The 18,853-nt window shown below is 36.1% G+C and overlaps 1 protein-coding gene across 10 annotated transcripts in view; it reads right to left on the reverse strand.

Annotated features, from left to right (window-relative positions):
• RBM39 (RNA binding motif protein 39) overlaps positions 1 to 18,436 on the reverse strand; it is a 28,038-nt gene extending 9,602 nt beyond the window's left edge. For 2 of the 10 annotated variants that reach the window (XM_003411686.4, XM_003411685.4), the window contains exons 1-10: positions 18,117 to 18,435; positions 17,433 to 17,496; positions 15,621 to 15,670; positions 10,920 to 11,114; positions 8,402 to 8,467; positions 8,251 to 8,304; positions 6,181 to 6,298; positions 5,630 to 5,782; positions 3,620 to 3,757; positions 1,565 to 1,630 (exon numbers count right to left, since the gene is read on the reverse strand). In XM_003411686.4, the coding sequence (XP_003411734.1) occupies positions 1,565 to 1,630; positions 3,620 to 3,757; positions 5,630 to 5,782; positions 6,181 to 6,298; positions 8,251 to 8,304; positions 8,402 to 8,467; positions 10,920 to 11,114; positions 15,621 to 15,670; positions 17,433 to 17,483 (891 nt within the window). In that variant the 5' untranslated portion in view covers positions 17,484 to 17,496; positions 18,117 to 18,435. The other 8 variants (XM_023550197.2, XM_023550196.2, XM_064276036.1 and 5 more) reach the window with 7 other exon arrangements.
• Positions 18,437 to 18,853: the final 417 nt, after the last annotated feature.

An 18,853-nucleotide genomic window follows, 5' to 3' on the forward strand; every position in this document is an offset into this window, starting at 1 on the left:
TGCAAGCACTCACCCTCCTCATACAACATAAAATACTAAATACTTTTGGTAAGTAAGTAAAATAGTCAAAGTAATATAAATCACATATGAATGTTCAGTTTTAATTTTAAACATCCTCCCTGATTGCAATCATTTTTTTTAAAATAAAGAACCACCACACTATAAAGTTACCACAGAAAGAAAAGTGCTGTTGACATTGTTTTATAAATAATTGTTTTCTTTCACCAATACACTGAGGTAAAAAAAAAAAAAAAAAAATGTAGGTAACGGTTAATAACTAGTAATTTAAAACAGGTTCTCTATCACTACAGAAACAGGCTTATGTTTTACTGAAATTTGGATACAAAACAATTCTAATTTCCTGGTTCAAACAGAGACCTGTATTTTTAACAAAGAATATTTTCTATTTCCAGATGTAAGATCGTATTATTTGCAAAGTTGCTGTCATATTATATTTGCATTGCTTTTAAAAAGAGCATATCTCACAATTACTCCAGCTGAAACCTCATTCCCTAACCTGGACTGGGCTACCATGGTTAGCCACAAACACATTTAATAAGGCAGTTCTCATCTTGGTTGTGAGGTACATACATATAAAAATGATTTTAAATAAATTTCTTCATTAAGAAAAACAAGACCTTCATTCAACTGATAAACGTATCACAATGGAGTTAAAAGACTGGTGTAAAACTTAATCATATGAAGAGCTGGCCAACCAAATTAACCATATATAAAAACATGGATAACAGTAAAATAAACTTTCAGGTTTGGTGGGCACTTAATACAGCTACTAGGTAGTAAAGAATTAACATTATCCAGAGAGGTCGGCCTTTGTCCCAGGTGTCTAAGACATCAGTGTCATGATGGACCCCCACAACTGATGTTTATCTTAACAGGGTGACTTACAGTGGGCCCCTAGATAGTTTTTAGTAACTACATGAGTCAAGAAGGGGGCCTGCCAGGCTAACCATGTGATTTAGAAATTTGAAGTTAGCCTGACCTCATGCAAGGGGAAGGGGGCAGGAATTCAATCACACAGCTAATGATTCAATCAATCATCGGTGAGTTTTCCTGATAGATGACATACCTGGACGTGATGAGAGGATGACCCCTCCCTGTAGACTCAGATTTTCAAATCTGGGACCCTCCCAGACTTCACCCTACGAGTCTCTTTTTAGCTGGTCTGATTTGCAGTTCTTTTGCTATAAGAAAACTGTAATTGTAACTATAGTGCTTTCAATGAGTTCTATGAGTCATTCTAGCAAATTGTTGATCCTTAGGGCATAGTGGGAACCCTGAATCTACAGCCAGTTGGTCAGAAGTAAGTGGCTCTGGGAACCTCTCAAAGCTGTATGTTCAGTAAAGGTAGTCTTGTGGAAATCTGCCCTTAACCTGTGAAGTTAGACCTAACTCTGGGTAGTTGGTATCAGGTGTCATTTGCAGCTACTAACTACAAACTAATTTCAATGACTTGAAAATATTAACCACAATCAGTAATCAAGGCAATTTGACTATACTGCTTAAAAGGTTTTTAAATCACAATGTTAATCCTTTAATTGTTTACCGTAATAAATCCGTATCCCTTGGATCGACCTGTTTCACTATCCATCATGAGCTGGATACTTTCAATCTAAAATAGAAAAACATTATTTAAGCCAGAAGGAGAAGATATATGATTTGAAAAATCAAGAAAAACCTCGTAACAATAAAGATGCTTCCCTTAACAGCAAAAAATTTAAAACTTACCCCAATCCCTCCTCCCAAAATAATCTTGTAAAGTCCTGAAACTTCCCCAGCAAGAAGTTATACATGGGGGAGCAGGAAAAATTTTGAACAATTTTAGTCTTTTGCCTCAATAACAATCTCTGGGTATCAAAAGTCCTTTATAAAGAAATACAATCAGGAGTCAGAAAAAGAATCAACATCCTTGTTCCTTTCCATTATCCTAAAAACACCAAACATAAATTTTCAACTATACTGTTGTTAAGATGCCGTTGAGTTGATCCCAACTCATAACGACCCTACAGAACAGATCAGAACTACCCCATAGGGTTTCCTGGGCTGTAAACTTTAACTTCATTTTTTAAAATTATGTTTTAGATTAACATTTACAGAGTAAATTAGTTTCTCGTTTTCTCACTAAATAATTAATATACATATTGTTTGTGACACTGGTTGCCAACCCAGCAACAGGTCAACATTCTTCCCCTCTCAATCCATTTCCATTTGTTCACCTTTCCTGTCCCCTCCCTTCCTTCTTATCCTTGCCCCTGGGCTGGTGTGCCCATTTAGTCTCATATACATGGTTGAGCTATGTATATTACTGTTTGTTTTATTGGCTTGTCTAATCTTTGGCTAAAGGATGAACCTCAGCAGTGACTTCAGTACTGAGTTAAAATGGTATGTAGGGCCATACTCTTAGGGTTTCTCTGGTCTCTGTCAGACCTGTAAGTCTGGTCTTTTAGGCTGTCATCTTTATGGGAACAGATTGCCAGGTCTTTCTCCTGCAGAGGTACTAGGTTAGGTTTTAACTGCCAACCTTTTGGCTAGCAACCAAGCAATACCACTGTATCACCAGGGCTCCTGCTCAATTATACCAGGCTAGAAATTAGAAAAATGTTAGGATTAGAGTAACCAAAATTGACATTGGATGTGGCGATGGCTGCACCACTCTGAATACACTAAAAACCACTCAACTGTACTTTAACTGAGTGAACTGTATGATTTGTAAGAAATCTCAATAAAGCTATTAAAAAAAAACTTGAAGAAAACATGAAAAACTAAAGTAGAGCACCCATATATTGTATTTCTTTACCTTTTGATGGTTACAAAGTACATTTATATTGTGGTTAACAGACCAACCTCTACAATTGTGGTTTGTGCACCCTTTGTATGTAGACCATGTTTCTAATTAATAAATAAGCACCTGAACCTTATAACTAATACCCTAACTCAAACCATGACTGACACTTGATGGGGTAAGAAAGGTACTGAGTGGAGTAGTGAAAGAAAATTGTAAAAGTATGTGCAATGGATTGGCAGTAAATAAAGTACATCAAAAACCAAGTTTTTTATTTGCTGCCACACAATCAATCCTTTAGAGTACAACCTACTACTTATATCTATTCTAAAATGTCTAAAGACCAACTAGACAGAAATAGAGACACTTTAATTCCTTAATTTAATCATTATAAGAAAAGTTGCTCTACATACTCTGAAAACTTCAATTAAGTCTCCCAAGAAACCCCAGAAGTTCTTACTCCAAACATACTGAACTTTTTTGCTAATATATATTTAAAAAAAATTCTATTGTAGTAAAACATGTACCTAAAAATTTGACCTTTTTTAACCATTTTTAAGTGCACAGTTTAGTAAATTACATAGTGATAGATTCTAACCATTATGTATTTCACTGCAGCATTACACTAACACTTTAACCAATCTACAAATGATATCTTCTAAATTCAGGAGACCTATCTTAATCTAGGCTGTCAGAAAAATCCTACCAAGCCACCCTCTCCTCTCGTAGTAATTAATCTCACAGAAACATGACAAAACAGATACAGAGAACTATCAGAATCAAAACCTATTACAGACCCACTGAAGAACTTGAACTCACTCTTCCAAAAGGTTCAAAGATCCCCCGAAGCATATCCTCAGTTATGTTAAAGTGTAACGAGCCCACATAAAGCCTCATAGGTCCAGCGCTTCCCTTTTGAAGATTATTTGCCATTGCTGCAGCTCTGTTTTTTTCTGCCTACAATTAAAACAGAACAAATTACACACCACACAGTGCTAATTCAAATAGTGTAAACAGACTAAATCCCACTCATTGTTTAAGTCTGCTTAACGACAACTAATGTCAAAGCCGAAGGTTAGGAAAAACATATGGCAAAGTCATACATAAAGCAACCACATACAGTATTTCATACTTAAGATGAGATCAATCTCAAAACTACATTATGCCATCAATCTCAAAATGCATGCTGATAGCAAAGATATTAAATGTAAGAAAGAAGTGTTTCTTGGAACTATCGCATATATTCAATATTCATTAAAATTATTGTACTCTAAAGATCAGTGCTACTCAAAGTATGGTATGCCGTCATTCACAAACTGTTACCAGCTTGAGAAAATAAGGCGCTCATGCCAGTATATAAATCAAACTGTGTACCTAAGCATTCAGTTCAGCTGTCATTTTTACCACAATAAGACCATCTCAACAAAAAAAAATAAGTGTTCAATTTACATTCTAACACAAGCTCCCTTTCTTGTTACAAACTGGGACACAATGAGTAATACTCCTGTACATAAGGTTAAAGTTAAATAAACTGAAAAACCTTATTTAATTTGCTGCTTCTCACCCCTTCCTCATTCTAATCTACACACTATTAGGTTTGTCCCCCTTCATCATAGGTAATAAACTGAGCAATGAGCGGTTCCCTATCTAGTTTATATACAATCACAAGATAAATACCCAATATCAACCAGTACAAGTTGCCATAAGTGACTCTGACTCAAGGTGACCCCATGCATATCAGCACAGAACTGTGCTCCATACGATTTTCAGGGGACTCAAACTTCAAACCTTCCCTTTAACAGCCAAATGTTATTAACTATTAGCACCATCCAGGGACATTACAAAAATGTGTTAAATCTGACCTATCATTATCTTCATTTTATGATGATAAAAATAGGCTTAACCAGTTATTTGGCCATGTTTGCATACAGCTTGTTAACAATGAAACTGGAATTTTCAGTCAGATTTGGTTTCAAAGCTTATACACAACTTTATAAAATAAATACATTTGATGAAGTAATAAGATTACTTAGGAATTGTTAAGTATTTCTGTGGTTTGAAAAGCAACCAACATGACTATTTTATAATTCTCAAGCTACTCTTTATAAAATCTGTATTCTCCATTTGAATTAAAAGTTACTTGTTAGTGATAAAAACTCGTGACTTTTAATACAAATTGATACTGAATGAGATCCTTAAGAATATTTTCACAGTATAATATCCTATAAAATGATACATCCCAACTTTTCCTCATTCAAATGATCTAAAGTGCTAATTTCTTTTCCCTAAAGCAGTACTAAATTACTGTGAGGTACCAGAAAAGTAAATAAATCATGACTTACATCAACTCGAACAAAAGATATTATCAAAATTAGATCTTATTTCAAGAAACGCTAAGACTGGTGGTTGTTCAGTGAAACTACTCAACATTATGTAAAATCATATGAAAGTGTTTATTGCAGAATAGTGAAAATACTAGCGAAATTATGAAAAATATCAAAATCATTCAATGTGAAAGATGGGAAGGAGAAAGCACATTAAACGCTTCTATCCTTTGCTAAATAAATCATCACAAACAATACAATTGCAGACCAAATCCTCAAGTTTTTTCATTAAAGACATTTACAGGTTATATTAAAATGGCACAGAGTAGTACTGAAAATCCAGTATAGCAAAGCTATCAAGGAAAAGTAAAAAAAAAAAAAAGTTGCCCTGAGAACATCTGACTCAAGGGGAGGGTAATATAAATATACGCAAGGCCTAAAACACTACACCAAACAAGTTACCAACATTTTTAATGATCAAATCCTTAATTAAAAGAAAATTTACCTGTGATGCTTGTACTATGATTGGCACTCCTAAGACGCGCTGGCCAGTTAATCCTATAGCTAGAGGCACTGAGCTAACATCGACAAACTCCACATAAGCAATTCCTTTGGAACGTCTTGAATTTCTATCAGAAATCATCCTCACATCGCGAACCTGGAAAGACATTTAAGACAAAGCTCTCAGTTCCTGCAACCACCCACTGTAAGCCATCTTAGATATAATTTCAAAAAGCGATTAAGAGGCATCTTAATGATGCAGCAAAAAGTCACTACAAACCTTTTTAAAATTGTCTAGGCCTACCTGATTTCCTAACTACATCTTTTGACGAATGTGTGGTACCATTTGTCAACTCTGACATGATTAACTTCCACATGATGCAAAACAGAAGTTATCAAAATCAAATTCCCTATCTAAATTCTAGCTAGTGTTAAATCAAAATAAAAGATTTGGGTGTTTAGATGTTTTCTCATTTTTATCTGCTTTACTGACAGTTATTAAGATCTTGCATACAACATCCATTTTTCTGTCCTTCCTAAATAGACTACAATTACCTTTCCTACTGTAGAGAAAAACTCTTCCAAATCCCTTGGCCGAATCCTTGCTGCCAGCTGCATGCAGAAAACAGTCCTTGCATCTCTTTCCTCAGGAGTTAAATTATCAATAGGCTCCCTAAAAGAAATGAATAATACAAAATTTTATTCTTTTTTAAATACATTTTCAGTAAACAGAATAAACTATCAAAACTATTCTAAAACCCAACTTCACAAAGATTTATATAAATGTCTATGAAATAATTCAATGTGACTAAATTCCTATTATTAGCAAATGATAGTTTACTATATGTTTATGATCCTATCTTCCACACTCTCAGTACAAAAAGCCACTGGTCCCGAAATCTTCAAAATGTTAATTTCTTCAGAACAGTAAATGGCAAGAGTCTGAAAGTACAATAATGTTCCTAACAAAATAACCCCTAACTAGCCACATATGCCAAACTGTAGAACTAAGAATCAGCAGAATATGTGGTCACTGAAAACTGGGATGCCTCCCCACAACAAAATTATAAAACCATAAGATAAAATTAAGATGTATGCCTAGACATGCTCTTGTAGTGAATAAAGCCTATCATGTTCTGGACGTTTATTTGAAAGCAAATAAATACCATACTCCACCTACAAAATAATGATATACCCCCTTGAGAAATCCAAAGCTAGTATTAAAAGGATTACTGCAAAACAAGGAAAAAAAAAAAAAAAAAAAAAACCTGGACTATATCCAGGAAATGAGATCTAAAAGGATTTTTCTTACGAGAGAAAACTAGAGTTAAAAGCCTCAATATTTGTTAACAAAGAGAGCTTTTAAAATCATAAATCTTTCCACCAAATCCTAGAATCCTACAGTATAATTAGAACATACCAAATACTCAAAGATAAAAAGATGCCCTTCAAGGGAAGCCAGAAATGTTGGTAAAGAATAATGCCAATACATGACAGAAATATTCCCTGAGCCAAAATGGCAGCCTGGAAAAATAAATTTTACGTTCTATTTAAGAGCAAGAGAATTCAACATTCAAGAACTTAAGAGCAATGCTTTAAAAAAAAAAAAACAATTTAAGCAAAATTTTAGAAATTAAATACTTTTTCTCAGGAAAGTAGACCAAATGCTAGAACTCATGTCTGTTAAAATGTTTTTCCTACATGTGGCTAATTCAAGTAATAATTCATTAATTCCAAAGTTAAGTCTATTTTACGTTTTTTATGCTGCTGTTGTGTGTTATGATTTCGACTCACAGTAACTCTACAGGACAGAGTAGAGCTGCCCCATAGAGTTTCCTAGGCTGTAATCTTTACTGGAGCAGATGGCCGGGTCTTTTCTCCTACAGAGCAGCTGGTAGTTTTGAACTGCCAATCTTTTGGCTAAGCATGTAACCACTGTACCACCAAAACCACCAAACCCACTGCCACTGAGTCATCTCCAACTCAAACCCACCCTATAGGACAGAGCAGAACTGCCCCACAAGGTTTCCAAGCCTATAATCTTTACGGAAGCAGACTGCCACATCTTTCTCCCGTGGGGCAGCTGGTGGGTTTGAACTTCTCATCTCTCAGATAATAGCTAAGCGCTTAACCACTGCGCAACCCCCAAAATCCAAACTTGCTGCCATTGAGTCAATTCTGACTCATAGCAACCCTATAGGACAAAGTAGAACTGCCCCATGGAGTTTCCAAGGAGCAAGTAGTGGATTTGAACTGCCAACCTACCTTTTGGTTTAGCAGCCAAGCTCTTAATCACTGAGCCATCAAGGCTCCTTACAGTTTTTAGCATCTATTACAAAAAACTTAAACATAAAAGGGAAATAAGACCACATACAGTATCTACACATTAAAATTAAATTTTTTCATTTTTAGTTAAAGATATTTTTCTTTTTGAACTACTGAAAATGTAGTGGAAATCCACACTGATTTAACAGTAGTACTAAAGAAAGCCAAATTTTTAAATAAACAGAAAAAAAAGACTTTGTACAGTCCAAATAACCATAATTAACTTTAGCAACACCATAAATTACAGAAGTTTTATAAAAGCTGAAAGGTGTAAAGAAAAGAAACAAGGACAACAACTACCTCACAGGGCTCTTGTCTTTTCTGAATGGACTTTTGCTTCGGGAACGTCGTCTGCTGCAAAGTTAAAAAAGTTTCAGAAGTTACCCAAACAAGTACATCACATTAATTCCTTGAAAAACAATTTAAACAATTCAGAAGTATGTTTAAAAACCTTAATTTGATGCTATGAGGCAACCCAATCTTTCCTCGGATGGCACTGTTAAATTTTGGTCCGGAGCTAAAAAGGAAACACAAAATTACACTAGTTACAGGTTTAGGGTCTTGCTATGATCGCGTTCATGCGCTCTCCTGCAGGTTTAACATTTTTCAGGCTGCTTATCTTTTCCATATCAATTTAAAAGGAAACGAGACTTTTTTGTTAACTCTATCCCAAGCAAGCTGCCATTATATTTATCCATCCTGGACCACTGAGAGGTGCCAAGACCAAAGGTTACAGCCTCAAAAATTTTAAGATTCTGAAAATGCTCACACCCAATTTCAGTCTATAGTCTTTTCTTTAAGTTACACGTTTATGAATATATTCTTGAAGTTTAAAAAATTTAAACATTAAAGTAAAAATCCACTCTCACACCAGTAGTAACTAGGATTAACAACTTGGTGTGTATCCAGGCAGGTCCTTTCTCAGGAATATACACGTGTGTGTATGTACACACACAAACAATATTCATGATTTTTTGTTTTAGGGGCTTCTTTTTTAAATTCTGGGAAGGTAATTCTTTACATAGTCATGAAATTTGGATTCTTCCACTTAGGAAGTCTTAGAGACTACATGACAGCAAATTTAGCACTATACTTCAGTTTATTGTGGCAAAGTATTTCACACTAACGATGTGAAAATAGTTTGCAAATTCTTCAGAAAAACTTCTTTAGGATTTAAAATGAATAACTAAAAGGGTATTTTCAAAAGAAATCACAAAGGTAGCTTTGTAACACACCAATAGTTTTTGCGCCTTTTTATTTTTAAAGCCCAGACTAAGTTTAAAGGGACAAGTCAGATGTCCCTTAGTGCTCATCCTGCTATCCATTCCATAAGGGTAGCAAAATGAAAATAAATGTTTAGCTGTCTGTGATCCACATCTGTATTAGTTTTCATAAACTTTACACCTACCTACAACCCCAAGCAGCTTCAAATAAAATTATTTTATATTAAACAGGTCTTTTGCCTTTTAGACTAAAAATAATTAAGAATATACATTTATGGGCTAAATTAGAAGTTCAAACAAGTATCTGTAAGCTATTTTCTTTCCCCCTAAATTAACAACATCAAGATGGTCTCAGTTACAGGCACCATAGTAAAAATCACAAGAAATCAAATATAGTAACTAAACCATCTTAAAATAAAACCAGACCCGGATCACAGGCAGACAGACCTCAGGTATCTTTCACTCAACATACCTAATACTATTGAGTTTACCATTTAATCCCCCTTCCCCATTTAGTTCATTCTGGTAAAAAGATTTAATACAATTCCATTTTAAGAATGCAGTAAATCTTTGTATTTTTGTTAAAAAGCAAAGAATTTTCTAATACAACATGTGAACTGAAATAACATTGGGTTCTTTTTCACCTCTAAAAGTTTATGAAATAAACCACTAAGAGGAACCTAGAAAAGTTTGAGTTTAACCCTTTTTATGTTAAAAATTAAAGAGCTGGGCTCAAAACTCAAAGTGTTATCAATACCAGTAAACATTTCATCAATACCAGTACTTTATTTATATTCTCTTCTCATTAGCAGCTTATCTGCCAAATGTTTCCCTCTTAAAAGATGAGGTAAACAAAAGCTTAGAAGTTTAAGTAACTTGCCCAAGTGACTGATTCAAGTCTGTTTTGTTTTTGAATTCCATGTTCTTAAACCATTCAAATTTACATCAGAAGTGTTCATTTTAATATATCCCAAATAGTTACAACAGTACATGCTAAGGGAAAAGAACACCACAAAGCACTAAGGACTGCAGTATTCAATCCCTGTTAAGTCTGTAGGCAGGCTCTTTCCAAGGGACTCAGTTGTTTGTGACTATTATGAACTTGTGGTTTTGTACTATCTGGTTTCCAAGTAACTTAAATTTAAAATTTCCACACTGAATTTTCTAAGCACTTTTTGGTTTATCTTAAGATTGAAGAATCTTAACGTCTGATGAGCCCAGAAAAGTACCGTATCAAGGTACAATAATGCATTAAAAACAAAAACCAAATCCACTGTTGTCAATTCTGACTCACAGGGACCCTATGAAGAGTGTGACATTTCGGTTGAAATAGCCAGACACACACCTTCAAAATTTACTGTTGACCATTTATTTTTAACAGAGTATCCACCTGAGCTTTAAAACTTATTAAATATACGTTCAGTAAAAAATACCATAATAGCTCACACACCTTTAGCATTCTCAAGTATTCGGCACTACAATGTACCAAGTTTTTTTTTGTTTTAAATCTAGTTTGGACTGGTATTCAATATTTTTAGGTGGAGTAACAAATTAAGTTTCAGAGAAATAAAAGTTCTATGTATTTTCATCTTACTATGTCTTTTCAATGCTGATATCCTTACTCAATTACTTTTTAACCAAATATACTCAATATACAATTTCGCAATTCAAATCTCTTGTGAGTTGCTATTTGGATAACCAGAGAATGACCCTCAAAACAAAGTCATCATTATTTTAGCTACATACTAAGGACTTCTGTAGCGGCCTCTGAATCTGCGATCTCGGCTTCTTGAGCGGCTCCGTCTCCTTTCTTTGCTTCTACTTCGCTTTCTTTCACGGCTTTTGCTCTTTTTCCTTTCTCTATCTCTACTTCGTTTCCGTTCCTTACTTTTGCTTCTCTTTCGTTCATGACTCCGGCTTCTGCTTTTGCTTTTTTTCCTCCTGAGAAGAAGAAAATACCATTATTCTGCTACTTTAAGAACCCATCAAGATGTGCTTCCTTTTGTGGTCAGAAATTTTTTTATCCTTTTGTAAATTCTGCTATTTTTACTATCATACAATGGTACATAATCATACCTAAGAAAAAAATTCCTACGTATAGTAATCAACACCCAGCTTTTGCCTTTACTACTGGAAAACAGTCAGTTGGCAAGGAATTATTTGAGAGATCCCCTAAGAGCAGAGACTGTAATAATCTCCTGGGAGTCCACTGCGGCTTTAACAAGGAGCATGACTTGTTGGTAGCTAAAGATCAAAACCTAAACTTTTATATAAAAAGTTCAACCAGTCATACAACAGGCCAAGAAATATTATATAATCTACAAGGTAATAAAATCAGTTACAATATGCTCATATTTTACATACTAGTTCGTGTACAAAAGTTTTTATTAAATACAGTAATTTCTCCTAAGTAAGCCAATTTTGACCCAATTTAAATGCAAGAATGTTTTATACTTTCAAAGGGCCATCTAATCATCAACATTTTGGTTTCACAGACAAAATTACAAGTAATGACAAAGAACCCTAAAAACGAATGCAGTAAAATGCATTTTGAGAGTTCCTAAACTTTAACATGACTATTTCAAATAGTTTAAATTTATGATTACACCAGAAAATGGAGTATGCCATTTTTAAACTACTTTTTTACAAGTCTGTGGGGTGCAATCAAAAACAAGGATCCACACCTTTACAGATCTTTAGAAAATCTCAAACTCCGAAACGCAAAAAAGCCAATCATATCTTTCTATTCATTTCTGTATTTTCCTGTATACCATCCATTTATTTCATAATTAAATATTATACTCTGTACCTCTGCTTTATCACCCAAATTTTAGAGGTGCCTTCAGATATTTCAATATAAATTAAGACATTTCAAAAGATTTATTCCACTAAAATGTTAATGACCATTAAACCATTTTGACGCTGTATCATTATTTGGAAGTTTAATTAACTGTTTAGTCCTTATCAAAGTTAGCACAAGAGCAAGTGAGGTCTGCCTCAGAGAACCTGTAAGCAGGTCATCTTAGAGTGCATTGAAAATAGAAAATGAAGACACCCACCTTCTGGAATCTTGAAACCCACACTCCAATCACAAGGAGATGTAGAGCTTTCCAAGGAGGCAGAAACTTTGTCTAAAATTTCAAGATAATCCACCTGACTGTCAGAAATTTATATGCTAGGTAGCACATGACAGAATATTAGGCTACACTCATCATTCATATAGAAATCATCAAAGCAATGCCCAGAAGGGCAACAGGTAACATTCTAACTTTGCTGCCTGAAAAACCTGACACAATCTCTTAGGCTAAAGAATTCTGAGCAACTAAACTCAAGTCCTAAATTTAATCAATTCAATCAGGGGGAAAATGTAAAAAGTGACTCCATCCTTCACAAATAAAGATGAACAAGTGAAGTTTTTGCTCTGCTCATAAATGGCCCATAGCAGAGAGGCAGCCAACCTATTTATCATGTTACAGACCCCAAAACTTACTCTGCCAAAAGGACGGACTTGAAAATTGGATAGCTAATTTTAATGTAAGATCTTCCTACAACTTTTTATAAATGAATCCCCACCCACATCTGAAGGCAACCCCAGACAGGTAAAAAGACAGCTTGAACACTACAACAGCATACTAAAACATTCAAAAATTAATGCTCTGCATAAAAGACCAGTAAAAAAACTTAAAGGTGCAAGAAATCAGTATACTTCTCTATAACAAATTCCACCTTCAAAGAACACATAGTTTAACTAGAGAGGAGTTATCGAAATCCACACTAATAGTCAAATCCTGTTACAACTTAAAAGGGACTTTCCAAAGTCTTTAGTGGCAGTGGAATTTTGTACTGAACATCATTGAAGTAAATGGTCCACTGGGCTGGGCCTTTGGACTTTTTGGTTATATGGCCTCTGCTGTAAAGGTGTTTTGCTATAACTGGATTTGACCTCTTCCATGTAAGAAGATCTAAATTTTAAATGCAAAGCATTCTGGAAAATAAGAAAAAAACAGAAAAGTCATTTATTCCAAAATTTATAGAAAATCCACACCACAGTAGCCAATATATTTTAATTGATGTCATTTTATTGCTGTCCTTGAGTAATTCCCTCAAGAGCTTAACTGAAGGGATGCTGGTTTAGCATCTGTAAAACTGGTTATACTAACAAATAATATTCCCATGAAGGCAAGCCCATATATTTCAAGTTTTGGGGTCTTGCCAAACTCAGGGTTGTACCTTTTCAAAAGGAGGCTAACTGGCAACCAATTCGTGTCATATTAAACTGAGTTCCTTTTACTATTACTGGGATACAATCAAGTATATGTGTTTAGAATCACAATTACTATTTTTAAATATAAAACATTTCCTCCAGGTACAGTCAACTCTCAATTTCTCAGAATGTGCATTTTCTTACTACCTTAAAAACTATATCCCAAAACTTTTAAGACAATGGCTCTTAAGACAATGAAGTTTAAAACCAAAAATTCAACAGGGCACCTTTGGTTAAGGCTTACTATATTCTGAAAACTAAAGCACAGGCAGAACATTTCAGTTGTTTTATATCTTATCTATCCTTAAATATAACCTTTTTTCTAGAGAATTTGAAAGATAAATTCCCTTCAGAAAAATGAGTGAAAAGTTCCCGACTGAACAAGATATTTAATCAACTATAATTAAGAAGTCTGACAAAAATATGTTCTATGTTTTAAAAGACTACTAGATTGTAGTTGGGAGTATTTTTAAAGGCTCTTCCCCTTAAAGAGAGTCCTAAGGCCAACTGCCAATTCTCTGCAGTCCCTTAAGGCTATTTATATTAGATAAAGGCCACTGAACATCACTCATCTAGACCTTATTACTCAATTTTCTTGTATGATTGAGAAAGTTTAGTCGTCTTGAGCTTAGACGCAGAATGAAAACAGTATAAGCTGAAGCATAAACTGAAAGTGATGTGAGAGGCAATGAGTGACATCTAAAAATGGTACGACAAAGAAGCAAAGCCTAAGCCCAAAAGTATATACGTCCTCATCATTTTGGAACTTAGGGTGAAATCTTTATTCACCCATTACGGCCTGACACCTAAATTGGGTAACTTTCAATCTATATGGATGCCTCTTCCTACATTTCCTTTTGACTACAGAATTGCAAAATAGAAAACATGAAACTCTTACTTTGTAAAAAGGTAAAACCAGGTGACATAAATCCTGCAATTGGTTGATACCCTCACACCACAACTCAAGAAGAAACCTAAGCTGATTCCCACGTCCACTTATGACTGGTGAGAAACTGTTCAGACTCCTACCAAAGCTTGTGCTAAAAAAACAGGCATTTTCTACAAATCTTATCATCTTTAACCTACTGCTACCATGTTATTAGTTTTAAGGGAATTTTAAAAGTAATATTGGCTTAGCAAGCCCTGAGTAATCTGATTCAACGATTTTCTCATCTATTTTATGAAATTATATCAATCTACGTAACACAGTTGTGAAAACGCATGAGGTAGCGTATTATGAAGCACTCTGAGCTCTTAGTAGGAACAGAGCCAAAAGGAACCAAGTAGCTACTTTATCATCATTTTTCATTATGGTATCATGGGGTCACGAACATGACAAAATGTTTTAGTATGTAATCACAAACACAGGCTAATAACACAATTTAATACCTGTAAAATGACCACATGAAATGAGAATCATTATCTTAGAGCTGAAAATAAACTTCAAAAATTGACAGGATCCAAACTTTTAAAGTGGACCTGGTTTAAACTGTTACATATTTTTTATATGTTGTGTTCTGTATCAGCCTATAGCAGAGATTTCATATCCTGGGTTACCACCCTAACCCAAATAAATTGCACAAGCATTCTTAATTTTTTAAAACTCCGTTCTCACAGTATTAGGCTTATTCAAGTTTAGAAAGCATTAAGACAATGAAAGTTATATGACAGAAACATAACATAAATTTGAGTCTTAAGCTTTACCACAAAATGGGCCTTTAAGCAGCAAGGAGCAGAAATGACTCATAGGTCTGGCTCCTTCAGTGATTTAGGGCAAATTGCTTTCACTGGCCTGGTTATTACCTTTTCTAATTTAACTTTTCTTACTCCTTTTAAATCCAATGGATATGATAGTTTTATTAATAACATCTTCAAATATTAAGCCAAGTTACCAAGAGAAGCTCCAGTATAGGAACTTAACTAGATTGTCATGGATGGACTGGGGCGAAGGTGTCCAGAAGGCCCCTAAAACCATGTCCAAATATCTAGGAAAGAGCCCATAGTTTTACATCCTCAAAGAGCTTCCTGTCCCAAAAGGTAAAGAACCACTTTTCCAAAAGAGGCCAAAAAAAAAAAAGAGCTTCAGAAGAAAACCTTAGTTTGATGCTTTAGACACAGAATAGAACATAAAATCCCAATCACAGAAAGTTCACCCCCCGCCATGTCCCATTTTTATAACTCACTTTTTGCTACGTTCTTCATGGCCGTTAGCACTGCTCAACTTGTTCTCATCCTAAGCAGGGTTGATAGAAGAACATCATGAGGACGAAGTGGAAACATTTCAAGTTGTCAAAGGGTAAAGGGAACAGGAATAAGAAAATACAAAACAATTTTAAAACTAATTACTTAGTTATAGTTTGACATGGAAGGCTATAAAAAAATTTAGATGGATATGTGTTTAACCACTTTGTTGCTTACAGTTAAATCATCAAAATACAAAAATAAAAAGCTCTGCATATTAACAGGTTAAATTTTAGTTATTTTCTTATATATCTTAGATATTAAGTTATCCACATTTACATTGTTGAAGTGGTTAAATAAAATTTCTATAAAACATGAATGAAGTCCTCTTTTGAGTTTTATTCCATGTGCTATGGTCCCTTTGGTCAGTACCATGGCTCTATTTCTGCCTAAGCCCCAAGTGGCCATGCTAGCAGCCAGCCACTATCGATTTCCTGTGACCGATGCCATTCCTGAGATCTTCGCCCATTTCCGTTGGAGGGTTGGGACTGTAAGAGCTTGATGCCACCTCTGTCACACATCTCGCCCTGAAGCAAACAGGGATTCACACTGCTTTAGTAATGTTGACTCCCAAGAACCCAAGAAAGTCAATTAATAATCCACCAGTCCAGCCTAAACATTTCCTATTTCCATACCTGTTTACATGGAATTACATCCATGTTAAACTAAGACACAAGAATCTTAACATTAAAATAGAGTAGCTCTTCAAGAGTCTAAGCATTATAAAATTACATAAAAACTACCAAGAATTCATCCAAATTGGTACCACATGGTCGTGCTACACACTCCAAAACAAATGTATTATTTTTAAAAGGTTTAGTGCAATGTTTATTTTAAAGTTTAATTACATCAGTTACAGGAGCATAACTGCTAACTTACAAAGTTTACAGTTTCTGACACCAGTGATAATGCATGCATACTGCTATTTTCACCACCAACTGGTGAAAGAATGAAAAGACAGTTTACTTTTACTGCTATACTGAAATGGGTCAAAGACTAAATATTAGCCAAAATAATTCCTTTGTAGTTTTTAGTGTGAAATATTATGGCAGGGCCTAATTTAAAAAATAAAACAATATAGAGAACAGTAAAACAGTCAATAAGTGACTCTAAACTGTGATACTGCCTCTTTTCGCTTAAAAAAAAAAATTCTATTCAGGGATCCAAGAATTTTAGTAATTTTTAACTCAGCAGATAGTTACCTGCCTGTTTTAAGATTTACTATCACCAGTCTTACATTAAAAAAAAAAAATTCAAATCTCACCCATTTCTTCTGTTAAGAGTTATTTAAAGTTTACTTGCCACAGACTGGTTATGCTTTGTGATTCTTGGACCCCTGCTATTTTCCCAAACCACTACATTCACCTTTTTGCTATACCAAACTGGAGCTGGTAATTCTTAGTTGAGTCATTTTACCTAGGGGACCACGGTACAGCGATAAGTCACTCAATTACTACCTTATGATTGACAGTTCACACTGGAATCAAAGGTGAATTCATGGGAGTAGAGGTGAGATATCGTTAGGCAAGTCTACAAAGAGAGATAGATGGGCATTTATTCATCACGCTGAAGTGAAACTACTGCACAATATTATTACATCAATATCATATATTTACTTTTGTAAGTTATACGTAATGCATCTCTGATAAGGTAAATCAAGAGGGCTCCGGGGAGGTTAGTTTACATTTCAGCAGTAGTTTCGTGAATATGCTAAATAAGAAATATATAAACCTCATCGACATGTTTTTTCTCACCTTCTTGTAAGGAGCCTCAAGCATTGCTTCAATATCAATATCGTCTGCCATTTTCTCCAAACGCCTATAAAAAAAAAAAAGACAATTTATAAGTAATGTTTTTCAATTTTGCTTACCCGACATCCTCCAAAACTCCAGAAAAGCCTTCAAAAGCCATAGACTATAGTGGCAAGACGCACTTAATCGATTTGGCTTATGTAAGTAAACCTGAAACGCCTCTTACACCAAATGCAGGAAAATAAAAGACTTCAATGTCCGGCAAAAAAGCTTACAATAAACTCCAAAAAGCAGTACCCTGAAGTCTCGCGCAAAGGAGCTTGGCACAGCACCTCTCCGCGCAAAACCCGCGCTGCCATATTAGGGGCAAAAGGAAACTCCCTCGGTTGGGAGGGGTTGAGTGCCAAGGAGGCGCTCGGCTGGCGCCATGTTGGGAGGTCGCGGCAAGCCCAAGCCTCGAAAGGGCAGGTCGCCATCTGCCCGGAGACCTCTCTGGGGTCCCTGCTCCCACAAGAATCTTGCCTCGACACAATCGAAAACCAAGGGCGCGGTCGCTGAAACGCGGCCCATTTCTCGAGAGCACCCCTCCCGTCACTAAAGGCCGCCTAAGGGGTGCCCCTTTAGCACAGAAAAGAATCAAACGCTAGGAAAGCTCTCGCAAAAAGCAGGTCCCCAGCGCCCCCTTACCTGTGAGGACTTTCGAGCGCCTGTGGGGCTCGTATTCGGGAAAGATTGTCTTCTGCAGCTGCTACTGCTGCCGCCGCCGCTGCTACCGCTGCTGTTGCTAATGTTAAGCCGCTAGGCCCAGGCCGCGATACCGCCCAGCCCGAATTTCGGGCTCCGAGGGCGGCGAGGCCCGAGCGGATCTAAAAAAAAAAGTGGGGTTATATGAGCCCGCGCGGAAGAGCAGGACAGCGGCTGTGGCAGCTCAGGATCCACCCCTGCGACAGCGTCGACAAGCTCCCTGAAATGGCGGCCGCTGCTTCCCCGTACTCACATTCACCAATACACATACACACAAACACACGGGGACGCCGGAGCCTTCAGCACGGGCTCTCGCGAGAAGTTCTGTAAGTATCAGGCCAGAGCATCCGAAATATCGCGAGATCTAACTGTGCCACCGCGGGCTCCCCCACCCCAGCGACGATGGCCCAATCTAGCGCAATGATTGCGCCACAGAAGTTCCCATCCCCCACACAGTAATGCCGCCTTTGACTCCCCCGCCCTATAGACGTCCAATCTCGCGAGACGGCGCAAGTCGCTAAGGCAAAGGCAGTTGGTGCGTTTCCTGTCAATCTCTTAGAAAAATCCACGCTGAATGGACCTCGGCGGTCACCGCCTCTTCGTGGTACCTCCTCTGAGGTTTCCCTATCAGAGCTGATTTCCCTCCTCTCCTCCGAGCTTCCCACCCAGGTGGTTGTCAA

This window comes from Loxodonta africana, chromosome 24 (genome assembly GCF_030014295.1).
Source record: "Loxodonta africana isolate mLoxAfr1 chromosome 24, mLoxAfr1.hap2, whole genome shotgun sequence".
Taxonomy (NCBI): Eukaryota; Metazoa; Chordata; class Mammalia; order Proboscidea; family Elephantidae; genus Loxodonta; species Loxodonta africana.